Here is a 26,611-nt window from a genome sequence, read left to right as displayed (position 1 = left end):
TTTGTAAAAAAGAAAGGAAAATGATTTGTTACCAAACATATGCAGACCTGGCACAGTTGAGCCCTAAGGTAACTCATAAATTCAATGATAATTTATTTTACTTGGCAGCTATTTCAAACACTCTGGTTTAAATTGGTATGCCAGGAAAACATTCATGTAAAAAGTAAATTTTTAATGGTAAGTCTGGTTTTGTAGGTAAATCTTTTTCTTGTCTTTCAAGCTAAATGCAATGGAAAAGTAATTTAAGAAATTATGTGATGTTTAATTTTTAATTTCTTGTGCAAAAATAATCTTCTTCCCATATAATCTTAAAAGTTATCAAATAGAACATTTATTTACATAGGCTTCACTAAATGTTGTTTTATCACATTAGGTTATCACATTAGGTTGGTCACAGGACTTGATCTCACTCTTTTTCACAGTCGTGAGAGCACACTGATTTGGACTGATTTGAGCTGTAGGCAAAATTAGCAAAGTTAAACTCATATTTAGTTGGATGGTGTTTTAGGATACAGCACTAGATTCTTGGTTTGTTTGGTTTTTTAAATATACATTCCAATTAGCTTGAAAAGGCTTCTTTTGCTACCCTTGCTATTTAATTTTCTCATCTCTCCTTCTTTCTTCCATGTGTTTTGCTTCAGGTAGACTGCTGTCTTGACAGATGCCAAATGCTGATTGTACTATTTTTGAGTGTAGCAACATCCAGCATTAGATACTAGGTTCATGTATCTTGGAAACTTTGCTAGAAGTAATTTACTTTTTATTCCCCCAAGACCGTAGACAACAAGTCTTTAGGTTTCTTTTAATAAAATAACTTTACTTCTTTTCTAAATATCTTTTTACTCTAAAGGACAGTTTCTCTTGCATCTGGAAAAACTGTTCCCTTGGAGAGCAGAGAACTGAAAGCATTTACAAATTGTTGTTCTTGCCTTCACAGATTGTAGGACAATCAATCTCAGAAAAGTTTCTCTTCAGAAAGGCAGTCCCCTTGTTTTGTCTTTTTATCCTATAAGAAAACACTACCACCTTGTGTTTGCAATACTAATGCAATACCAAAAGCCTGGTGGTCCAAATGTAATCATTTATTATACACTTTATTCTTCTGTGAAAAGGCAAAGCTTCTTGTAAATCCCAGGTGAAAAAATGAGTAGTGTTCTTTATTATTTTCTTTTGGTGCATGTAGGAGTGTATCAGATAAGCAGACAGATCAAAGCGCACGATGGCAGTGTGTTCACACTCTGTCAAATGAGGAATGGGATGCTGCTGACTGGAGGTGGGAAAGACCGCAAGATCATTCTGTGGGATCATGATTTGAATCCTGAAAGGGAAATTGAGGTAAGAAAACAAAAGTGACAAGGAATTTGCCTTGAACAAGTTATTGCCTAACAAGACAGCCTTCCCCATCCTCTGGAGGATGACAGAATACCTGCTGGTTGCTGTTTCTTAAGGGGATAACAATGTTTTATTATAAGAGTGTTTAAATTTTAGCCTATAAATGAGTCTGTATGGGGCCTGAGTTCTCCTATATTTAAGCTGAATAGAAATTTTAAGGGTTTTCTTTCCTCCAAACCTTTCTTAGTATTTTTTATTCAACCTGTTTGAGGATATTCCTTAATATCATCTGTATTTTGTTAAGCTTACCTGTCTGGAGAAAAACATTACCAGCATTTGAGGGTTTTATTAGAATATTTGACATAAGGTAAACAGATGGTAGGATGCATAATGGTATTCTGTTATAATTAATGATTAATAATCTATGATGAGGAACTTCTTTTGAATCTATCCTAAAACAGGTGCTCAGTAAATATCCATGTTCTTTGTGATTTGTTGATATGGCAGTGTTAGGTCAATGGGGATGAACTGGAAAAAAGTTTGTATTTTGGATTTTAAAATAAGTTTTGTTTTTCCCTGATCTTGAAATAATGTCTTCTTCAACCAGTGGTTTACTCCATTTACCTAATGTCCATTTATAGCAGCATTTTTTTCTTGACACTTTTGTAAGTTTGATCCAGAGTTTGTTATTGCCTTGAATCTAATATTGACATTTAGAAAACATGGATGAGAGAAAGTAAGCATTGACTATCTTATACAGTTCTTAGACTGAAGTAACACACTATTCATGTCAGTCTCTGTTTTCTTTTTGTTGATAATATTATATTAAAGCTATTTTTTATGTTGCTGGAACCCTGACAGATTGATTTTTTTATCTTGTGTGGCTAACATTAGTGTATTTTTTAACAGAAATCATTTAGAAAACCAAACAATTGCACACTGTAAAATACAGCAGTGTATTAGAATTCAAGGCTGCAATAAACAAAGTCATTAAAATTCAGAGTCATTGCTGACATAAGGCATATGAACATTTACTTAAGGCTAATCAGGAAGCATTAAGAAAATCAGGAAGCATTTACTGTGTCCTACAAGATTTTTCTTGTTTTTCAGAATGTGTTTTGGAAAGTAAATAGTAACTGTGTATTTTTCCTTTGCTTATAAGATGAGTTGTAAGGTTGAGGAGTGCATGTTTTTAGTGTATCTGACACTTAATGGCTGTGTAATTTAATTTATAATTTTTTCTACTGAGACTTATTAAAATGACATGACTGTGATTGTCTGCCTGTTGTATACCTGTACTGAACAAATGGATGAGGTAGGTTTCAGGTCAAGTCCTGATGTAGATTATACATGATCAGATTGTTCCTTTTTACTGAGTCAACTCCAGATCTGGTACTACCATTGTGTGTTATTTGTGGTCTTCAAAAATAAGTGCCTATCAAGATGTGTGATGTGGTTTTAGAGATGTTTCTTTTTCTAGGTTCCTGACCAGTATGGAACCATCAGAGCAGTAGCAGAAGGAAAAGCAGATCAATTTTTAGTAGGTACTTCACGAAACTTTGTTTTGCGAGGAACATTTAATGATGGTTTCGTAGTAGAGGTACAGGTGAGCACAGCTCTTTTTTTTTTTTTGAAACTATAACCCAAAAATGTAAGCAGGTTTTCCCTGCTTATGTGTTCTTTTAAGAGTCTTTATTTTATTCCTTGTTAAATCATATGTGATTTCTTTCTAGGGACATACAGATGAACTCTGGGGACTGGCATCTCATCCTTTCAAAGACTTATTTTTAACATGTGCCCAAGATAGACAAGTTTGTATGTGGAACTCTGTGGACCACACACTGGAATGGACCAGGCTGCTAGATGTATGTCAACCCTTTAATGTCATATATAAAGCTGGCAGATAGGAAAAAACATTGTCCATTTCATATTTTGGCTGCTTCTGTCCTAATATCCAAGCCAAAGGATTTTTTACACAGACCTTCAAGGTGGTCCCTAGTGCATGTCACTGACACTTTAAAAGAGAAGCTCTCTGAGGATTAGCATGCTGATAACTGATTGGTCTTTCCTGTGTCAGTTCACCTCAGATTTTTAAGATGGCTTTGGTATAAGGAGAGGTGTTTGACCTTCAGGAAGAGGTTGGGTGAATAATGTGTGTATCCCTCTCTGTTCAGGAGCCAGGGCATTGTGCTGATTTCCATCCCAGTGGAGCAGTGGTCGCGATAGGAACACACTCGGGCAGGTAAGTACCTTTCAGCTGAGTTCTGATGATTGGAAGTTGGAAGGAGATGGTTTAATGGGATGCATCTTCTATTTGGAATTAATTTGCTTTTTATTCTTTTGTAACTTGAGGTAGTGAAGCCTTAAAGACTTGGTGGAAGGGAGCAGATCATCTTTTGTATAAGTTAGATGAAGGCAGAAGAATTATTTGGCTGTTGTTAGGCTGGTTTTGGTTTTTAACAACTCCTTCACAAAAGTCCAGATCTTGACTTTTTTTTTTTAACTATTTTTTGTTTGCAGGGGTTTCCATGAGCACTCCTCATTGTCTTTACCAAGTATCTTAATTTAATGATATGTGCATGTTACTGTAGTTTGTAAGACAGGTACAGTACAGATCTTTCTCTTTCCCAAGTCAAACACGCTTGCAACATTTTAAATTGAGGTGGAGAGACAAGAGAACAGGCTAGTACTTTGATTTTTGTGTAAGACAGAGTTCAACATGGCACATTGTTGCAGTGAAGTGATATTGAACTGTTCCTATTCTTCCTGAAATTGTTGTATCTTTGAAAGGTGTCAAAGCAGAAGCTGAATCTTTTTAACTCAGGCTTTTTTCAGTGGTGGAAAAAGTTTATTTTACTTCATAGTCAAATTCTGGCTTGGTATCATCTCCTAAGAAAGGAGTACCAATATACCAGTTAAAAGAGAAAACAGGATATTCATAGCATTAGAAAGGTGAGAGGAGCAGATACTAAATATACAAACATTTTTATTCTGTTTTTCAGTTATACCTCATGGTTGTTAGCTTGAGGATAAAATACTGCCTAGTGCATGTAAAAAAATTGGGATTTGTTGTTTAATTCACCCACTAGAATTTTTTTATACCTAACTTCATGCCTAAAAACCATTTGAAGTTTGGTTTTTGGAAAGTGCTGAGCATGTGCAACACCCTTAAACTTCCCAAGATGAAGATGCAGTCTGCACCAAATTCATTAAGTATAACATCAGGCTAGAAAACCAAGTTTACTTTCCTAAGAAAAACCTTGCTGAACTCTTGTGTATTTGATTACCATGTTGTATCTTTCCAATTACTCTTACAATTATAAACATTAAATGGAACAAATGTTTCTATCTTCATTAAACGGAGCAGGACACACGGTCCTAATAGTACTTGAAAGAGGGAAAAGGTAAAAAAAGGTCAGTTTATGCTTCTTCAGAGTTATTAAACATTTTTGAACTTAAATCAAAGCACAATCAAGGCATTGCATGGCCAAAGCATTCAGTCCTTTTTTTTTTATTGCATTTGACTGACTTTTTTCTCCCTCTCCCAGAGCACTTAAAGTTACTTTTTAAGTTCAACACTTCTCAGTTTAAATACTTATTCTTAATTTACTTGAGGCAACCAGTTTATACTATGTTCAAGAAGTTTATGATGATGGCCTTGGGGTTTTTTGGCATTTTTTACCCTGTTCTTCTGGGAAGTAGGCAGTTATATTTTCACCATTATATTTTGGTGTGTTCTGAAATTGCATGATTCAATGATAGGTCTGAGATACACAAATGAAACTGAATTGAAATGAGACCTGGTAAGTGTACAAGTGGATGAAAAATAAATGGAGTTGTGAGTCAAGATAAACAAAACAGTTTTAAAATTACTGCCTAACCAGCAGCATCATGTGATGCTTTCTGTGCCAGATAATCTGGTTCAAGGGAGTTATTTCCCAGGGAATGAGAGCTGCAGGATATATCTCAATTAACATAGGAGAAAATGATCTTGAACCCATAAAAAGTCATTTAATAATTTGATTCAAAAATCTCTAAGCAAATATTGAATTAGTCTAATCTTTTCAGAACTCGATAACCGCAAACCTTGGATTTGTCTGTTACATTTTCTAGTGCTGCTCAGCTTCCAGTACAGAGGTCAGTAAGACAGGGGCAGGGAATGGAGCACTAAGAAAGTTGGTTTTGCTGGTTCAAGTTGTAACATCTAAAGAAAACTGAATTTTCTACCTCTCTTCTCATTTTTTTCTATTGTTTCAGAGTGCTGTGTTTTTTATTAGGCCAAATGCCCATGCTTTTGGTGTGTTTTTCATGTATCACTTCCCATAACAAGTATTTTGGTATCATTTCCCTTTTTGGGCTGTCTGCAAGTGATGTACTGCAGGTTTTGTTACCACTTCTTTAATATCTGCTGTGTCCCTGATCATTAGTTGTTTGGAAGTCTGGTTTGGAGAAAACTAATACTTTTTGTGGATCCTGCTGTTTGCTCAAAAGCCACAGCTGGAAAACTGAAAAGATGGCTATCCTGGTGGAAATCCTACCACAAAAGGGGGTTTTCCAAGGCACTATACAGATCCTTTTTCCGTGCTGCCAGTGGTATTATTTGCAGGGAAGTAGACCATTCTGGGACTAATCATGTAGAACATCTTGAATATGAGTATTCAGAGGCACTGCAGAAAAAGAGACTAACAAGATGCTTACAAAAGTACTGCCATTATTAAGAAAACGAAAGGCTGGAGGGCAAGTTTAGTGTAAGCCAGAGCCACAAGGAAGTAAATCAGGCAGTAGAGCTACTGAGATTTTTTTAGTTCAGCATCTTTTATTCTATTAAGATGAAGAAGCCTAAATATCCTAGGGAACCTCGTAAGATGGGTTGATTTGTGCACTCTGATTAATGCCTTGCAGGATCAGCATTCAGTATTAACTAAACATGGGAATTGAAAATGTAAGTGCGAAACTATATTGCTACTTTGGCGTACTGTTTCGCTGGTGATTTAATCAGAAAGATTCTACCTTTACAGATGTGAATTATCAGTAATACATGTCTGTCATGGGTAGAATTTATTTTCCTTAAGAGAATAGTTTAAGGGGTTTTGTTCCTAGAACCATAGACTTTTTTTTAAGATAGGTTATTAGTATTTTTTTTAAAGCAAAGGAATGAGAAGACAAGAAACAGATGAAAATGACACAAGTGTTTTCTTTTATGTGTGAACTCACAAACAAGTTAAGGTTGTTACCTTCAGTAAAAATTGGGAGGAAAATCACTAAAAACCAGAAAAAGTGAAAAAGGCACTATTTTAGAGCTGGAATACCATTCCTCCAATTATTTTTTTCATCTAATCTGTGGATCAGAAGTTCACTTGGAAGCTAAGCTTTGCACTTCACAGCCCTTAAGAGTTTTTTTGGGTCAGCTGCCATTTGGATGTTGCATACCTTCATGTGGGAAGGAAGATCCTCTCCCACAACAGCTGTTTGCAAGAAGGGCCTGTGTGGGGAATGCCAATGAACTGTAGCTGCTAGACTGGAGGCACATTTCATGGAGATGGGCTTTCATCTGGCAATTGCAGTGTTTGCCACAGCATTGGGAGGACTTGGAAGATTAAAGAGAGCATTTCCGATCATATATTTCAGCTGTGGAAGCATCAAGAAACAGCTGTACTATGTGTGACCAGTGCTTCCTTTCTTGAATTATTATCAAATTATCACAGTGCTCTGACTCTTTCTTTGGACAGTTAGGATTGCTGCTAGTATCTCCCGTTCAGAGGAATTTTTGGAGAGGGACTGATGTCACAAAACACAATTTCCTGATGCCAAATGCAATTTAGTGTGCTCTCCTAAGAGCAGTGGCAGTTTTGCTTTGTGTTTGATACCACACAATACCACCTCTGTGCTTTCAGTAAAATGGGGGCAGTTTGCATGTTTTTTGCAGCTCTATTTTAGACCTTGGGTGTTTTTTGTTTTACATAATGTTGATTGGAGGATTACCTGATTCAGGTGACAGCCTCAAAGAACAAACCTAAACAGCCATTCTCAGGACCAGCATCAAGAGCCATGTTCCTGCTGCAGTAGCCTCCCTATCTGTCCTCGTTATGTATTTTGGGACAAAGGTGGCTGAGCCCTTCCCCTGGCCATCTGGCAAAACCACTGTGCAGCATGGTCACTGTGGGAGGGTGTGGAAAGGGAGGTATCCATCTACTTTATGGAAGAAGATTGCTTTTGATTTTCACTGCATTGATCATCAGTTTTTACATACAGGTACCCCAATTATGCTGCTCAGGATAAACAAACAGGCATTATGCTGTATCATCTTGCTAGATAAACAGATTTTTGCTGGTTTTCTGGGTTTTTTTGAGTGGGAATTTTTGGTTTCTAGGGGTTTTGTTTGTTTGTACTTTTTTTTTTTTTAATTTTATTTTGGTTTGTTCTTTACTATCCACTCCCCTATGAGGCTTATCAGCCAGGTGACATTTGATGAACTATTTGGCAGGGCCAAACTGTGGCGTAGTTTGAACTAAATAGCAGTGTAGCAACTTGTAACTCCTAATGCATTCAGAGAACCTACAAAGCTTCAGTAGATTTCAGGATAGACTGGAAATCACAAATCCTAGAGGATTACATCAGAGAGACTCTCAGCATGATTTGTACTGCTGTTGCTGCCCAGTGCAAATGTATTATCTGTTTTCCACTGATTCCATCTGTCTTCCACACAGGTTATTCAGCAGTCCATGGCATGTTAGGTTGTTTTGTTGTTTGGGTTTTTTTATGTGGATGATGTTCAATTTCATTCATGTGGTTCTCTAACCACAAGCTGATTCTACGCCATTGGGACCGGGCTGCTTTCCAGATGCCGAGCTGTTGGACACTGGATGAGCACGAGCTGGAATCTCATCTCCATCCATAGAAAGCAGCAATGTGTATTGATGTTCCTGGAGTTTATTGTACAGCTTTGTTGCAGTCCTAGGCTTAGCAATGTTCCACTGAGTTCACTATGAGACAGAAGGTGAAACTGCCTTTCTCGTTTCCACAGTGTGTCAACTCACCATTTACCATTAGGGATAGAAACCTGACTGTGAAATCAGAGTTTTGCAGCAGAGAAGTTAAATTCTCAGTACAGCTTCAGTGTATTTACCCATATTGACAGCTTCTGGTTTTGTGATCTATGTGTATGAGTATATTTTTTTTATTAAATCGTTATTGTCTCTCTGTTGCTAATGTTCATTCTATTTAGGAGTTAGGTGGGGATCAGAACCATTGCAAAATGCTCAGGTTCTGCTGATCTTGAACGTCTGTCTTTCAGTGTATGTGTCAGTGCATTTTTGTAAGTGTCTCTGGGCTTTTTGCATATGCCTCATAAATAATACAGCAGGTTAAAAGTTACTGTTAAATAATAAAAATTGCAGTTAATTACATTAGTTATAAATCATCCAACCAGGAAATAAAAAATTAAATGCTAGACTATGAACCATGAAATTTTAGTGAATTCCTTCTTATGTTGATAAAATTATTCATAGAAGTGGAGAGTTCTGAGAGGAAAATACCAAATTAGAATATATTTAGTGTTTAAAATAAGCTTGGAAATGTTTTCCACTTTCACTACTTCTATTTTTGTTTTTTTAACTTCTCTTCATAAAAACTGTAACATCAGTTTTTGTATCAAAGCTGCTCTTCAAAATAGGGAAGAAGTAGAATAAAATTCAGTTGTAGCCTTGTCTTCACGATGACAAGATGCAGTCATGTTATCTGTTTGGTGGCATGTTTATCATCCAGTAGAAATTTTGGTGATTACTGCAGTGTTCAGGGGAAGGGGAAAAAAGTTGAACTGTTTTAGAATCTTTTATGTATTCTTCACTGAAACTTGTACCGCTTTTTGAACCACAGAAGTGTTCTATTGAAAACAGGTGTGTGCTGTGCTGGCCTTGAGGGCCTAGCTTGAGAAGATGAAGGCAGGCAGTGATTATCGCTCTTTTCCTTGCTGTTTTGTTCAGTGGAAGAGATACTCATTGAAATTCTCTCTCTAGGTGGTTTGTTTTGGACGCGGAAACGAGGGATCTGGTTTCAATACACACTGATGGCAACGAACAGCTTTCAGTGATGCGCTACTCAGTGGGTAGGCATACTTGTACATTCAGAGTAATTCCGAGAAATCAGATATATGTTCTGTTAACTGGTGTTAAGCTAGTCCCCAGTCATTAGAAAAGGCACAGCTCTGAAAAATTGTTTCAGGTGCTTAATATATAACTTAATATACAACTGCGTATTTTGCTTACAGACCTGTTTGTGTGTGCTAAACCTTAGAGTATTGTAACTGCAAAGATTATCGTTGCCTTTCTCAGCCTTTGCTTCATAATAAACTGTGCTGTTATAATAAATGTTAGTTTTGCTTCCAGAAAAAAAAGTTCTCAAGTAAACAGTTGACAGGTTAACAGAAAAGTCAGTAAAAAACTTAGTATTTCAGTGATATTTTAATATACTTCTTAGTTAGTTTTCAAGTTTATTAATGCAAAATCATAAAACTAAGCTTTTGTCGTCTGAAAGTCAAAGCTGTTTGTCAAGTATTTGCTAGGGGATTATGTGGAGTCCAAGCCAGTACTGAGTCTCCTCTTCAGACATGACATGACAAATCATCAGAGGCTGACTCCTCTTTGTTAAAACAGGACGGAAGAACATCCTTGTAAATCTTTTTTTTGTTTGCTTTTGGCTAACATGCAATGTCAGTGAGCAAAGTGTTCCTCTGCTGCTGCTGCATGTGCCAAGCATAGCAATTTATTTTAAATCACTGATGTTCATTGACACAAGAGATGTTTGATTGTGATTCATGGCAGCTTTTGTCCACATACTTTCCTTAGATGGAGACAATGTAGATTAGAGAACTGTTTGAATGTTCCACATCTTTAGACATTATTTAGTGTTGATTTATATGCAGTCCACACCTCCAAAATTAAGGTATCCATAGAGTAATTCCCGTTCTGCATTTTTATGATGCAGAAAACTCAAATCTACCTGCTGTCAATAGCTTTCAGAAATCTAGTGCAATTTGATGACGCTGAAAAAAGCAGAAATGAAGGAACTTGCCCAGAAACCATACCCCAAAAATAAACAGATACAGACTGAAAAACAGCATAATGTAAACAGTTATGAATCCTTCAGTGCATTTCATAAGCGGTAGTTTAGCTGAGACTGTTGTCTTAGTGAGAGGTCTGAAATAATTAAAGTTCAGAATACAAACATTCTATTAATTTGTATCAAATATTTTGTTTTGTAGATGGCACCTTACTTGCAGTTGGATCCCACGACAACTTTATTTACCTCTATGTAGTAACAGAAAATGGAAGAAAGTATAGCAGATATGGAAAATGCAATGTAAGTTTTGGAGCATATATACTCATCAGTTTCTACATTTTGATGTTATACATACACTATGATGGATAAGCAATGAAACCCTCTCCAGACTGATGCTCTTCCCTTTTGATTTTATGTTTGGCAGGCATTTTTTCAGCATTCGATTGATTTTAAACTTCAGTCTGATGGTTACCCCAGCTCTTGGTTTTCAGTGATCCCTTTTGCATCAAGTATGACTAATTTATCAGACTATTGCCTATTTCTTTGAAATGGGAAATTAGCAGTGGGATGGAGAAATGCCTTGTACCTATATGCTGAAACTCTTTCAAGGAAAATACTTCCTTTCCGTGGAGGTATTCTCCCCCTTTTGATAAAGTACTCCTTGTAGCAATGTATTATTAGGTGGTGGAATTCCATTACAATGTGTACTTTTGAAGGTTGCAAATGCACACTATTTTCAGCTGTAATTCTTACTACAAAATTTGAAATTGAGGGATGTTGCCTAGGGTAAATAGATCCAAGTGTAGCACAAGTAGTGGAATTTATATTAGTCATTACACTTAAATGAGGTTGTCCTAATGATAAAAGGATATACTGTTTTTTCATTAAGTGTTTAGTTCGCTAACATTGTGGCCTTAAAGTCAGCTATCTCTTTAGGTTAGTGAAAGTATTTACATAAAGAACACATGAAACTTAATGGGATTTGCAAATCACATCATAAGAATAGGTTCACCTTTGAAATGTGGCACATGCTGCTAGAGCATGTGGGTCCAGAGCAGCCTGTGTGCAGCTGCTGTGGGGGCACAGGGCTGCCAGGGCTATCAACAGCAGTGGGTTTGCCCCATCCCTGCAGTGTGCAGGCTGGCAGGGCAGGCTCAGTGCTGGCCTGGGATGCAGCTGGGAGGGAAGGCTGGTGGGTGTGCTGGGCACTCATCAATGGCAGGATTGTGGTGTGGGATGAGCCAGGGAGTTCTGCAGCCCTCCAGCAGGATGATGACAGGGTCAGCCAATAGCACAGCGGTTGTGAAAGGAGAAATGGGATCTGGAGCCTTCCCCAGGGGCTCAGGCAGTGGGGAGAGGGCTACGCCTACCGGGAGCTTAGACCAGGACCCCAGTGAGACTGGTGGGGATGTCAATGAATGTCTGCACCTTAGTGCAGCATTTCACCTCATCACTTATTTTTTTTAACGATAGAATATAAAGTCACCCAGAGATGGCTAACTTTAACATCCATGATATTTAGCTTGCTGTGTACTTCAAGAGCTCTGTAAGCTCTTGGAAGATGTATGAGCATTTATTTCTGTATATCCTATGTATTATGTATCAGAAGAAAGCATATTGTAATTTAAACCATCATCTATCTATCCCTCTCTCCCTCTGCCTTGGCAGGAAAGGGGTTTGTAAAAACTGGGGTGGGAGAATTGAGCATTGTTATACTCAGGCAGAAGTGTTAAAGGCTTCAAAGCAGATTTCTGTTGACCCATATTTTTAGAAAGTGACTGCATGGAGAAAACAAAATTGTCAAGCTGGCTTCTGTCGGGGCTGAGCTCCCCTGACCCTTGCAGCCTGTGCAAAAGGCACTGACATGTAGCTGTGAGGCTGCTCATCTGATTTCATGCACCCTGCACCTCCCTTCTGCTTCCTGCCAGCACACTGGCGAGTTGTTACCAGTTTGATGCTAAGCAGGGAGACACCCAGGCATGCTCAGGACCCAGAACGCTCTCCTGGCACTGCATCCTTCTGGCATTCTGTCATTCAGTAGCCTCACGGGTGACCTCCCAGTGGTATGACTCAGTCCTCCTGGTAGTCAACTTCTGGTTGTTTCTTCCAGCTTGAATACATTACTTGAATACTTCTGAAATGATTTTATCTACCGAACCAGCATTAGCTTGTGCATGAGGGATGTATATCCACTGTTATGTTTAAACCCCTTCTTGGTCACAACCAGGTATTCTGCTGCTGCTAGAGAGGCAAGTGTGTGACCTGTGAGCCTGTTTCCACAGTGAGGGATAGTGTTGGCTGTGATCAGAATTTCAGATGAGCTGAAACAACCGTTTTGACTAGTGCAGCTGTTTTTTGAGGACTCCAGCTATGCAGTCAGCAATGTGAAGGTATTGGCTGGGGTATGAACTTCCAGCATGTCAGCAGTTCCTGGGTGGCTGGTGCTCTCTGTTTGCCTTACATCAGAGATAACTTAGCAAAAGAGGAGCGAGTGCTTTGCATTTACTGAGAGGGCTGTGGCGTCAAAGCCACACAGGCAGCCATGCTGAAGTATTTGATATGCTGGACTTAAACTGAAATGATTAGTGTGCCTCTCCTATAGTCTGTGAAAACTTGCACTACTCAAGTCTGAAGCAGATAAACATTTCCGGTGAATGATGGGGTTTCCATTTACTCAGATAGTTTTATTAGCCAGTGATAACATGAATAATTACATTCATTGTATATAAAGATACAGAAAAGGAGAGAGTAAAATGTGGCCTTACCAGTGGGCAGCTACTAAAGAAAGATTTTAATACAAAACAGAATCCTCCTGCTGAAAAGATGATAACAATATTTTGTTCCAGTTCATCATTTGGTGATGGTTTGCCTGAAAGGATTTTGCAGCCTGGAGCCCCCTAGCCAATTGCTTTGTTCGTTCCCAACACCCCCCCACAGCCCCAAGGAATTTTAACAGCTGCCAAATGTCTGGCAGGATTTAGTAAATGACTGACCAATTCTTTTCCATGTTGGAGTTCAATTGCAAATTCAAAGACTTGAAAAATAAGGGTGGGAGAAAAAATCCTAGCCAATTGTGCACTTTTTTTTCTTTAAAAATACCAAGTTTGCATGTCAGTATCATATATCTCACCCATGACTGCAAAGCAGTTATGTCAATACACAGTTCCTCTGCTTGAGGGAGAGACTAGTTCATAAGTAAATAAATAATAAAGGCTAGCTTTTCTCCTAAATGTTTTTGCAGTCTTTCACAGAGGACCTGGGAGCAGGGAGACAGGGCTTGGGTGTACTTCTGCGTGTAATTCTGGAAGCAATCATCATCTCTTAGAGTTCTCTGTAGAAGAAGTTGGCATGGTGGGTGGCGCGGCAGCCAGCGCAGTGCTTCTGCATGGCCCTGGCAGGCTGGGCCATTTGTGGGGACACCATCTGCATAATACCCACTGAGAAAGAAAGATAAATTGACTTCTGTCAGTCAACAGAAGGCCCTTTGGTTTTCTAGCACATTGACTAGGAAGGGGAAAAAATAGATGGACCTAAAAGGGGAAGAGGAACAGTGAGAAGAAGTGGAAGGCTGGAGGAAAAAGAGAGGGATGTGGATGTCACTTTTATTAATTTCCTGCCCTTTTCCTCTACAGAGAAATAAATTATTCCTACCTTATACAAATTTTTGGCTTCTCTGGAGCCTTTCATAGCTTTATTCTTCTTGTTATTACTGCCATCGTGGAACTTTGTGCACAGGAAAAATATTCTGACTAGCTGTATGTATCTTCTCCCTCAAAACATAAGACGAGTGTTTATCCCTCAGCGTGCTCGTGATGGTGAAAACCAAGCAACTAGACCAAAGGGTTTTGATTCTTAATATAGATGACCCCATGCTTATAGGGAAGACACCTTTCAAAGCTGGTACTAACATATGTGCAGTGTAAGAAGCACAGCAGAAACTTTCAAAAAGCTTAGAAGTGTATTCTTGTAACACCAGGCCATGATCTTGTCCTTTTACATTGTGGTTGTTAGCCAAAGTATCCTAGGCTTTTAGAATAAGCAAAGGTTATTTGCAAGAGGATGCATTTAATGGAGGTTACTTTAAATGGATAGAGAAATAAAAGTGTCCTGTCACTTTTTGGTTGGAAGTTGTAAAAATGATCCTGTGTGAGTTACTTGCTTTTCTCAATTAGTAGCAATGTGTATGTTCCTAATTCACATATAAATTTGAGTTCATCCACATTTTAGCACCATGCCTTCTAGGAGTAAGTCATTCTGGGTTCCAAGAGGGACACGATTTACAAGGGAAGCGTGGGAGGGGAACAATGCTCAGCCTGCATTTGTTTAGCTGTTAGTGAGTGTGGCACTGTGAGTAAGGAGCCTCTGAAAGAACACAAGTGAATTGCAGCAGACCCGGGTGGGTGGGGAGGTGATTCCTTTTGCTGTTAGCTGTCCCATCTGTGGGTGCACCTTCTGCTTCACTTTAAAATAAGTGTTTCACACTGATGTGAATTCTTCTCCAGGGACATTCCAGCTATATTACACACCTTGACTGGTCCCCGGACAACAAGTATATAATGTCAAACTCAGGAGACTATGAAATACTATACTGTAAGTATGAAATTGAATACAGTGAAAACAGAAATATGTATTAGCTGTCAGAATATTTAGAAAAGTGTGTTTGATCAGGACTGTACAAAATGCTTACTGACAAAGGGACCAATTTGAACTTGTGTAACCTGATATCTTGATGTTATTCAGAGCTGTGTATTACCTAATGGCAATGCCAAATATAGCTTACTTCTTTACAAGGTCATAAATCAGTTTAACAGCGTAGAATTTACAGAACAAGTGGCACTATGTTTTGATGTTGGCCAAAAGTTCTGTGGATTGAAAATAATATATACAATTGTCTAATTAATGTCAACAATACCAGTTATTTTGGGGGAATAAAATTAGTGGGTCTGTGCCACAGTTCTGTTCTGGGGCTTCTTGTTTGAAACTATCGTGGCTGGTCATACTGAAAACTAAGCAAAGCAAAAATGCTACTTTAATGAGTTAGTGGAAATAATGTTTTCGTTTTGTCTTTTTTCATATGTGAAAATATGAATTTAATATATAGTGACTATGTCAGAAGTTCAACTTGAGTAGTGCATATCAGTCTGGTTTTATATTGTTTTTTGTATTCTTGTCTTCTTACAACTTTAACTAGATCTGAGAGGACTGCAATTTAGATCTGAGAGGACAAGAATAGCCAGCAATTTAAATATCTGTCACCTGAACATGTTTTTTCTACATGTCACAACTTCGGTTTCAAACCTAGGTAGTGCAGTCTATCAAAAGGAATTGTTGATGTTTCTAATTTCATGTAGAGGGAAGAAAAGAGCTGTGACCTATTAGTACTGCCCTAGTGTATTGCAAGATGGACAATCTTTCCTAATTAAAAGTTGAAAAGCAGTCTTAAGGTTTCTCCAGCAGTAGTTGCTCACTGTTTTAAAAGCAGAACTTCCTGAATGAATGATTGAATTTTAGCACATCAATGGAGCTGGTAGGAGGAAGAAATAATTATGTTACATACTCTTATTAAAGCATTTTTTAGAGTTGGTAGCAGGGGACTCAAGTTGCAGGGAGGTTATGCTGTCGGAAGAGGGAAATGAGAAGTAAATGACTCATAAAAACGAAGTAAAGCTTCTTGTATCTGGAATTGGATAAAGGTACTGGTCTTTTTTTGCCTCTCCCATATAATTCCAGAGTGGTTTTAAGATGCATTCATTTGCTGTATTAGCATCTTCAAAGAGTGCATATGTAAATATAATTTTGCATTGCTTAATTCATCATTCACTTTTTTTTTACAGGGGACATTCCAAGTGGCTGTAAGCTAATCAGGAATCGTTCTGACTGTAAGGATATAGATTGGACAACATACACTTGTGTGCTAGGCTTCCAGGTGTTTGGTAAGCACTGTTTAACTTGCTTTTAAGCTCTTCATGCTGTGCTTGTGTTTTTGTTTTCTTCAGTTTGTCATTAGAAGTACACTGCTGATGTTTATTAAGGGTGGTGATGAGATCACAGACCAAAGAGACTGACCACAATATTTGTCTATAATAAAGAGCACTGGATGTTCTATAGACAAAGTGCAATCGATTTCTATTTAGTTTTTGAACTTTGAGATTAGACTTTTCTACTATCATTTTAGGCTACCAGTTTTGGAGGCACTGGAGCAAACAGCTTATATTTTAAAGTGCTCATGGAGCACATGTGCATTCTCCTTTGCTTACCTTGTTTTTGGATAGGAACAAGATGATGTGAGTGTAGGTTATAGTTCATGACTTAAAATCATGACAGCGCTTTGATACCTGTAGTCAAAGGTGAATAAAGAGTAAAAATGCTTTACAGATTAACCAGATTCTTTGCCTAGTAGTTTATTTTTAAAATATACAGAAACGCTTTACAAAGCTGACAGATCTGCTTTTAATAGTACAGTTTTAGACTGTGGTGAAACAGTTCAGACTGCTTTTGTTTATGACACCTCTGTTGGCTGTAAATGAGTAGCCCCTCTGTGCTGGGTGTAAATGTATGGTTCAGCTTCTCAGTGTGTTTGTGTGAGCAGGATGCTGAATGTCTCTATTTCACCACTGAGATGAGATACCTGCCTCTGTTCTTCATGTTGGCGGAAATACCAAACTCAGGTAAAACAGCAAATTTTTTAGAAGTGAGGATTAGGTCTACAAATCTTTTTACAGCTGCTAGGAGCTCAGCTTTGAATAACAGTTTATATGCAGGGTAGAAGAAAGTCAGTTAAGTCTAAGTGCTTTCTGTACCTTGTGACACCCACTGTGCATATTTTAGGGCTGTCATGTGCTTAATGAGCAAGTAGCCTTACAGGATTAAAGTTGGTGTGTGAGCTAACACAGACACTCCTGTGTGGCATATTGTTTGAGTGGAGGGCATTTGGTCTTCGTAACCAGGCATGATTTTGGTTTTGGGTACCAAAGATCTGAGAAAGAATAGGGAAAATAAAAGGATCAGAGAAGGAAGCTGACTGGTTGATAGACTACATAAATATTTCTGAGTTCTTTGGAGCTTGAGATAGGGAGCAGAAATAAACAGGAGCGTGCTCTTTCTAGTGCTGAATACTGTTGCTTATTGCTAATTTGATGAAAATATTAGTTCTCAGGCTTATGGAAACTGTCAACCAGGTTGTGTGTGTGTTTGTTTTTATTTGATCTGCCTGGGTAAAGTAGAAAGTGGGTAGGTATATCCTCTTGGTGCTTTTTGCATGTAAGCCTAGGCTAACAAGGAATTAGACCACAGCAGTCATTTCCTCACTGTCTTTGCTGCTGTGACGGAAATAATAGTGCAATACAAAAGTCTTTTTTAAAATGGAGTATCGGAAGATTCAGGAGATGGCACAGAAAGAGAAAAGCAAAAGTCTGATGCTAATACGATGTCTTCCTCCAGGAGCAAGGAAAACACTTTGATAGGACTGCATATTCCTTCTGGAATAGACTTGGAGCTGAAGCATTTTACATTTTATGCAGAATACTTAGATCTACCAGAAATGTGGAGGTAGCAGGCTCTGTTGCTCCTGATTTGTTACCACTGCATTTGGTGGTAGAGCAAGAGGAGCAGCTCACTGAATCCCAGGGCTTTCCCAGAAGTGTCCTTTACTCTTGATCTAAGGAGGTGAGATTTGGGAGTTCAGAAAGAGTTTGGTTTCACATCTAGACCATTGGCTTTGTCTCTTAAACAGCTGTTAGATAAAAACTACTAGTGACTGGGGCCAGGCTGAAGGTAAGCAACTCCTATAACCACTGTTTTGAGAAACCATTTTACTTTTGGTTTTTAAAAAGAGAGTAAGCCTTTTGATCCTGTCTGCTTGCCTTTTTGGATTAATACAAACTTTAACTACTCTGGATTAAATTTTTAATTAGTCTCAACTGCTCTCAGAATCTTCAGTGTGCCAGAGGACCTGGGAATGAAGTAGATAAAGCAGATAATGTCATGTTACTCTTGGGCAGAACAGAATATATTTAAACTTCCTGGCCAAGATTCATCATGCCCTAATTTTATACTGTCTGCTAGTCTGACACCCTTTGCAGAATCTTAAAATTGCAGCTCAATCTCAGACAAAGGCAAGTATTTTCCCATTAAATCAGACAGTGCAGCTAAGCCAACCTAGCAGATATTTGCTAGTCTGGCTTTAAACCGAGGGTCAGCTGGCTCAGGGATCCAAGCAAGCCAGGGGCTGATCACTGATGCTCAAGAGAGAGGGCTAAGCTTGAGATCTGGGGACTTGGGGTATGAATTTAACAACTTAGCTCTATGGGTAGTGTGCCATAGGCTTAGGCATTGCACTGCTGTCAGCTGAAGAAAAATGATGGAAATGCATGGTTTGGATGAGAATAGCATTGCTGCTTTTTGGCAGTTGATATTACTGTTGGCTCAGCAGTATCATCACTCTGCAAGCACTTGAAGTCTCTCTCTGGGTTACTGCACATTTCCCACACTTTTATCTGAGTAGATTCTTTTGAGAGGCTTACTGCTGTTTAGCAAAAATTATTAAAATTGAAGTGCTGCTGAAGGGCTTTGCGAACACAAAAGGTGTTTAATAAAAGAAGCAATCTTGAATGTTTGTCTTTTTAATATTCAATTAAAAAGAAGATGAAGTACCATAGCTGTTTGTCACAGTCTGCCTAAGGTGGTAGCCAAAACTTTAGGAAACTGATTTGAAGTTCATTTATTGCTCCCACCTTTTGACAGCAATATAGAGTGCAAAAGAAAAGGTAAAATACACTTGTGTGCAGCTACTTGGAAATTCTTAAGTATATATTTTTCAGTTTGATTTCATGGATGTGAGAACACTAAAATGTTTCTGAATATTTTCCTTAGCACTTCATGTCTTTAGTAAATTACCTTCAGTGTATCTTACTGGCATTGTAACAAATTTAACAAGCTTCCTTTGTATTCTTCAGAGAAAGTAATGTTCTTACTCCACCCACTGAAGAATGGAAAAAAGTAATTTGAAAGTTAAACACTGCTTGCCATTTTGCATAAAATCAAGAAGATATAGTGTGGGAGTTTGGAAAAGATAAGGCAATTTTGAGTTGGCTTTTTCTGCTGTATAAAACAGTAGATGGCACATGTTTTTTATTTTACTGAAGTCAGTGACTGTAAGGGAGAAAGAAGGTGTTTTCATATCTGATAACCAACATCCCTCTCAGTCAATCGGATACACAGTTTTTCAGGGTGAGGGTGAAATTGGAGGGAGGGAAATTGCTCCTAAGTCCTGAACCTAATTAGAAACCCAATCTGAGTTTCAAAACGTGGTACCTTGGTATCTTTTAACCCTTAGCTTACCTTTTGTTCAGCTTTCCTTACAGATCTGAATCATCTGTTTTGTTAAGGGAATCTTTGAGGTCTTTATTTCTTGTTAAAACTAGAGCTTCCCCCATCCCCAATTTGCTCAGTGCTTTTCATCCAGGAAATGCTGTTATGCTTTTGTCTAGACATATCTGTGTCATTCTTTTCACTTAAAAGCATATTGAATTGTACTTAAGCACTTGACAGCATTTCCATCTATGAAACTCATGCAGGCTTGGTTTCTGTGCAGAGTATCATCAATCAGTTGTCTCCTTTGAATCACACAAATACTAAGATTTAAAAGAAGCCAAACAAATTGAAACATAGAAGAAACCAATAAAACCATAATGTACAGTACCTGGGTTTGTCCTGTGCTTCAGTGTCATTGTTGCTTTTAAAATGTCTGTGCATGAATGAAAATATTAAGAGTTATGAGTTTTACAAGCAAGCTTAATCTTAAGATAATCCTTAAGCAAGGCTGAGGTTTTGAACAGGAAGCATGTTAAGCCCAAGATGTTATCATGGCTCAGACTGAGAGTTTGGTGGAACAGGGAGTGGGGGAGCAGCATTAGACTAGCAAAGTATTAGTATTTAGGGCATTTAATGCAACGCACATTCCACTTTCCAGATGTATTTCTGTCTTACCTTTTGTTAAACTTGTCTTTTTTTTGCAGCTTTATTCATTTTATTGTTGTTTACGAATTGTCTGTTTATTTTTTTCTAAAACTGCTATCACTGAATATCTGCTGTACTGTTTCCTAGGAGTTTGGCCTGAAGGATCAGATGGAACAGACATAAATGCCCTTGTCAGATCCCATAACCGAAAAGTGATAGCAGTTGCAGATGACTTTTGTAAGGTCCATCTCTTTCAGTATCCCTGTTCCAAGCCAAAGGTAAGTCTAAAGCAGCCTAGTCCGTGTGCCTGTTTACACTGTGTGAAGCTTTCCTTGCCAGACACCTGCTTCCAGCATAGTTGTTTTGGAACCTGGCAGCCAAATACCTCATTTATATCCAAAACCCCCTATTAAGTTTGCATATGTAAAATAGAAAATATAAAATAATATAAATGTGGAACAGTCTGCCTAAAAGTGAAGTGGCAATAGTCATCCTTAAATTCTGGAGCAGAGGCTTGATGCTATGTATTTGCTGGCCTTAGTGTTAAGTGCATTACTTTTTGCAAGATCTACATCTGTCCCAAGTTACAAACCTTAAGAAGAGAGGTCATATTGAGGCAGAAAACCTAATGTAATTATAATTCTTTACTCTTTTGTGAATTAAGTTCTGTCTTGAAGTGCTAAGCAAAAAAGAGTAGTAGTTTCAACTTTCCATATCATGTGCTTTTCTAGTTAACATGTGATTTCTGCTTGTTTTCAATAGGCTCCAAGTCACAAATACAGCGCTCACAGTAGTCATGTGACTAATGTCAGCTTTACTCATAGCGATGGTCACTTGATTTCAACTGGAGGGAAAGACATGAGTATTATTCAATGGAAACTTGTGGAGAAGGTAACTCTGCCACAGAATGACATTGTCGTAGATATTGGTGCAACCAAAGTGCCCATCCCTGCCAGTGAAAACACTGTGCAGTCTCCTGCACCTCTCCCACAGCCTTTTAATGAAATGAACCAAAATGAAAGTGTAACTGGCAGCTCTCCAGCTTCTTTGGAGAGCAACTTGGAGCAGTCTGCAGAGGCCAGCGAAGAGCAAAGTGAGGAGCAAAGCGAGGGGAGCAGCCTGGATCCTGCCGAGCCAAGCTATGAGGAGCCCTCCAACGAGCTGAGTGAGGAGCACAGCGAATCCACGATCACTGAAGAGCAGCAAGATAACTCACTGGTGTCTTAGTGCTCCCAGCTCAGGCGGTTGTTCTTTTCCCTTGGTGTGCGTGCTTCATTACAGGGTGAGGGTTCAAATAGGGAAGACTAGCTGAGATTCATGACCACTCCAGATTTTGAGTTTCAGTGAGATTTTTAGTCTGAGCTTCAGTTCAATGTGTGGAACCATCCCAAGGGCCTGGCTTGATGGTCTATGTCAAGATCTGGTCACAGTTAGTAGTGGACATTACCATAGATCCATTTCAGTTCTGAAATTGCTGTCAGGAAGTAGCATGAAATAAATACTGGAAAAGAGTTAGCTCTGAGAATTAGCTGGAGTAGACCACCTTAACTATATGAAAGTGCTTTTTAGAACTAAGCTGATGGGAAGCACTGAGCTGTTCCAGCAGGGGAGTACTGTGCTGCTTTTTCCAGGTGCAAAGACAAACCGAATGAAACAAACAACCAAAAAGCTCTTCGTGGAGCTGTTTTCCTTTGTTTTTTCTTAATGAGAAAAGTAGAGGAAAAATAACGTAACTTTGCCATGTGTATGGCGCTGCCTTCTTGATCTAACACATATGCAATTTTTGTAACACTACTAATTCCTTGTGAAGTCTGAATGTGTTCGTAGTTGGTCTGCCCTGGGTGCTGCTAGTTCTAAGGCAAATCCTGTCGAGGAATGGTGTCAGCTGTTCCATTTTCCCAGACTATTTAATAGCAGACTAACCAAATACTGGTGTGTTTCACTTTTTGTGACCTGAAAGTTGATTTAAACTATAGGATGTAATTGCCTCTTCAAAGAATTGCTTATCTAGAGAGTTGGAAACTTGAGAGAATCTTTACAGTGACTTTGATGTGAACAGCAGAGGAAGCATGACAAGAACACAAAAATCAGATGGGCTCCAAGTTAAACTTTAAGCCTTCAAGGAGAACTTGTTCCATCCCTAGTAGGAGAAATATAAATACGGTTAACTTAAATTATTAAATTGGTGCTTAGGATTAGTATATTAAGTTGATATTTTTCTTCTGATTTTTTAGAGGTAACTCTAAGAATCATTAAACTGCAATCTCTACTTTTTATTTTTTCCCCTGGCTCCTTTAGCAGTTGTGATATAAGCATACAGTAATTTAGATAATGATGATGTGATTTCCCCCCTGCCACCCCAGACTTGCTGATCTATTGTTTTTGTGATTTTTTTATTTCCATCCCCCCTTCCCCAGGTTGCCCTAAGCCATGCAGCTCTCATGTGGCTATACCTGGCCAGTTACGGGATATCTTGGCATTTGTTATGCATTTGGAAAGTACTTTTTTTTTTACAAAGTTTGTCAGATAGCTACATTTTTTTTCTTAAATGCATACATTTCCTACTTTAAAAAAGATATAGATTTCCTGGCAGATATCCATTTCCTATGTACTTGTTTATATTTTGATTACATAGAATTTTCTTTTTTAACTTGCTGCGTTGTGCTGGTATTTTAGTTCTTAGTTAGATTATCATGTTTAGAAACTTTGGATGAGTTCATAAGTCTTAATTGTGCAAGCGTTTACGTGATTGTGCCATTCCAAAGTGCATCAAAACTGTCATTCCCTTACTAGTATCTTCTCAGGAGAAATGCTACAGATCAGGTATTTAGTCATCATTTGGAAAGATAAAAACAAGTGGACTCCCAAAGGACATTTAGAACATTTATATATAAAATATATAAATATATATATATACACACATATATATATATAAAAATATCCTCTTGTTTACAACAGTTCCAGAGAACCTCAAAGTAGTTCCCTTCAGATGGAGGGAGATACGGATTCCAAGCAACCCATCTGTTTAAACTGTGCTCTGTACATAGAGTTTTACTGGAGTGCTCTAGTATGCCTGACTTGCCAATATGCCAAATAGCAGCAGTGGAAGATAAAGATCAGCTCATCAAAGTTCTTGGTTACAAATGAGGAATATGCTGTAGGTTTAGAAAATAATCTTAGTAAAGGAGAAAGGATTGTACTAATGAGGCACAGAGAGCTCTCTGTCATTTTTATAAACTCCACATAAGCAACACATTTCTTTTTGGAACATCTGTCACCTGGGGTTGCCATGTAAAGTGAGAGTTATAGTTGTGATATTCTTGTGTTTGTAGTTCAGAAGACTCTACTAATATGCAAAAAGCCTTACAGCTTTCAATTGCTGGCAACTACTGTTTAACAATTAAATCTGTGATAATGGATGGAAATGGGTGGGATTATGTAACTGTAGATGTTTTAGAAAAATAATTGTGAATGAATTATGATTAAGAGTGTTTCATGTGAAGATGTTTGAGCCATTTCTATCTATCATGCATTCCTGTCTCAAGGCAGAAAACTTTGAAGATTAAAAAAATAAAATAATCAAAATAAAATATTGTAGTGTCTTTCTCCATATCTCTTCTGGTTCTTTCTGTTGTAAAGTGGATGATGTCATCACAGTTGCAATGTCTGGATTTGTGATTTTGGAGGAACTTTTTTCATGTATGCTTTTTGATAACGTCACAGGATGCCTGAAAATAAGGTAATTTACCATCATGAATAGTGCTGGCACTCCTAAATATTGCTCGTTTGCTTCTCGAGTTTTATGACATTTCCCTTTTCCCCTTTTCATTAATAGCCTACTAGCTTTATCCTTCTGTAGCTAATTCGTAAGTGCAGAGTGTTACGAAGAGGTTTTTGTCCTGATTCAAAGTGTAATCTGCCTTCCAGGATTGAGCCCAGAAGCTTTCTTTTGGAAGTAATGAGAGAAGTACGAGCTTATTTTGGCTATAATGTATTAAATATCATAATGTTTCCACATTCCTGATAGTCTGTGTCCAGTTGCAGATGCAGAAGGTCACAATATGCTGAATATATTCCTTGTGAGAGATTCCTTTAAAAGGCTTTGGATCTTTTTCATTTCTTGCATCTGGTTTCTGTTCACAAAATGGGAGTGTGGGGTAGAAAGAAAAGAAACCTGCAAGACAGACAAATACCTCATGTTTATTCTCACTTACAGGAAAAGCAAACAAAACCTATCATTGCCACCTCCAGAGTTTGACCGGAAACGCCCACGACTCTTCCACCAAATTGTCAGGAGAATGCTGCTGTTCTAATGTGAGCAACAAGTAGATGTCCTAAGGTCATGCTATGCTGTTCCCAGCACACCTGCAGCTGTGCAGTGCTATGTTTTTCTAGGCTCTTTCTTTCCAAATCCAGATCAAGGCTTTTGCTGTGTCCTCAGGGTAAGGCAGGAGTCTTTCTGGAAAGTGGGTAAGCTGGTCTTCTGTGAGTCCTTGTTTGTGATGCAGGCAGGAAAGACCTTCCAAGTGCCTGCTCTTTTATCTGGTTCAGCAGCATCTGCTCTCAGTTCTGGAAGCTGCGGTGAAGGTATTTGTCATGCAGAGCTGAAGTTCAGGGTCAAAGCTCCACTGAAGGTATAGAATTATAACAGCCTGCCATTTTACACAATTGGAAGCTTAAATTCAAAGTCTATTAAAATGTTCATATAGCTACACAGTAAAATACTGGAATATTATGAAATGCCATGGTCACAGATTCTTGCAGTGTGCATATGGGGTGCATATCATGCAAAGTGATACTGGGTTTTACATATAAAAGGCACTTTTAAGGATATGGCCATATGCTTTGGGATTTTTTTTCTCATAGAAGTTCCAGGACAGGTGAGGAACAGGCTGGAGATGTGCATGGGTAGTGCTGAACCAAGCATTTCTAAGGTTTGACATTGCTGTAATTCTCATTATAAATAACAAGTACTAATTTTTGCATATGATGCATGTCAAGTTCCAGCCCCTTACATTTTTAATCATCCCTAAAAAAAACATAGATTCTGACTTTGCCTCTGAAAATAAGGCAAAAATTAAATTTTGATATGTTGATTACAGTCTACACACAACAATATGGTGTATTTTCTACTTCATGCTTCACCCTATGAGATGTGTTACACCCCCTTATATTTCCTTCAGTTCAGTGCAGTATTTCAGTTGAATCAGGATTAAGTAGAATGTCCTTGTGAAATTTAAGCTTGGCCAAACCAAACAAGCATAAAATTCTCCTTCCTGCAGCCTCATGCCAATATAATGTTGGCTCCTGGCAATGAAAGGGTTAATATCACATGAAGTGGATTTTACTTGAAAGATATTTGTGCTGCATGTTTGCCTTCCTCCTGAACAAGTCCAAGCCCATTGCCTAATCTTTATTTCTGACAGATGTTTTATGTACTAATACTTTAAGCAACTGAGAATGAAAAACTGCTTACAGTAGGATTATACCATTTAGAAGACGAGCCAATGTACACATTTTAGTGTATTTACGTGCATGGTGTGGCCTTGTGTGCATATACACGTATTCAAGCATCAAATGGGTATGCCTGCTATGTGCCTTTTGTTTGTTTGTTTGTTTGTTTGAGAGATGTGGATGACTTCACAATGAATTAATGAGGTTTAGGAGCACAGAATTAAAACCATTCCCAGCAGGATGGCAAGGCAAGAGGACTGGAAGAGGAGGTGCAGTGGGGGAACAGTGGTTTTACCAGGGCTGTGTTTCCTACACTGGTTCCCCACCACACCCCACAGATTTCCCTCTACTGGGTTTTGACTGTTTGCTGTAGCCTATAAAAGCTTTGACTTCTGTTGCATGTAGTGGTTAAAATTGGGTTTGAGAAAGCAAGTTTTGGAGATTTTGACTGGGTTTTATTTAACCAAACAATTCTAGAAAACAGCTTTCTTCCAAAAAGTTCTACTAAGAAACCAAAATCTGTAAACAGCCTACATCTTTAAGGTATATGTATATCTTTGTGGTTTAAGTGGTGGGTTTTACAGCCTGGTATGCTTCTCAGGAATGGACTCCTGGACACATCCCAGCTCTCACCAGCCAAGTGATCTCCATCAGGGCCTGCAAGGTCCTCTGCTGTGTACCACTCTGTGTCACATTATTTTTGTTCTCAGATAACCACCATGCTTTGTTGGTTATTTGTAAAAAAAAAAACCAACAAAAAACACACTTTCTTGGAGTTCCTGAAGGCTGTCTGAATTATGATCAATTACAT

At 38.3% G+C, this 26,611-nt stretch overlaps 1 protein-coding gene across 5 annotated transcripts in view; it reads left to right on the top strand.

Moving 5' to 3' along the window:
• Window positions 1–23,948, top strand: part of EML4 (EMAP like 4) — a 152,809-nt gene extending 128,861 nt beyond the window's left edge. For all 5 annotated transcript variants that reach the window (XM_071577643.1, XM_071577659.1, XM_071577651.1 and 2 more), the window contains 10 exons: window positions 1,184–1,335; window positions 2,813–2,938; window positions 3,066–3,197; window positions 3,507–3,574; window positions 9,348–9,436; window positions 10,592–10,689; window positions 14,892–14,979; window positions 16,224–16,322; window positions 20,494–20,624; window positions 21,109–23,948. In XM_071577643.1, the coding sequence (XP_071433744.1) occupies window positions 1,184–1,335; window positions 2,813–2,938; window positions 3,066–3,197; window positions 3,507–3,574; window positions 9,348–9,436; window positions 10,592–10,689; window positions 14,892–14,979; window positions 16,224–16,322; window positions 20,494–20,624; window positions 21,109–21,573 (1,448 nt within the window). In that variant the 3' untranslated portion in view covers window positions 21,574–23,948. The remainder of the gene's footprint in view (window positions 1–1,183; window positions 1,336–2,812; window positions 2,939–3,065; window positions 3,198–3,506; window positions 3,575–9,347; window positions 9,437–10,591; window positions 10,690–14,891; window positions 14,980–16,223; window positions 16,323–20,493; window positions 20,625–21,108) is intronic.
• The last annotated feature ends 2,663 nt before the right edge of the window (window positions 23,949–26,611 follow it).

The sequence above is a fragment of the Pithys albifrons genome, chromosome 2, assembly GCF_047495875.1.
Source record: "Pithys albifrons albifrons isolate INPA30051 chromosome 2, PitAlb_v1, whole genome shotgun sequence".
NCBI lineage: Eukaryota > Metazoa > Chordata > Aves > Passeriformes > Thamnophilidae > Pithys > Pithys albifrons.
The sequence above is the reverse complement of the archived record's forward strand: the minus strand, read 5'-3'. Positions and strand labels throughout refer to the sequence as shown.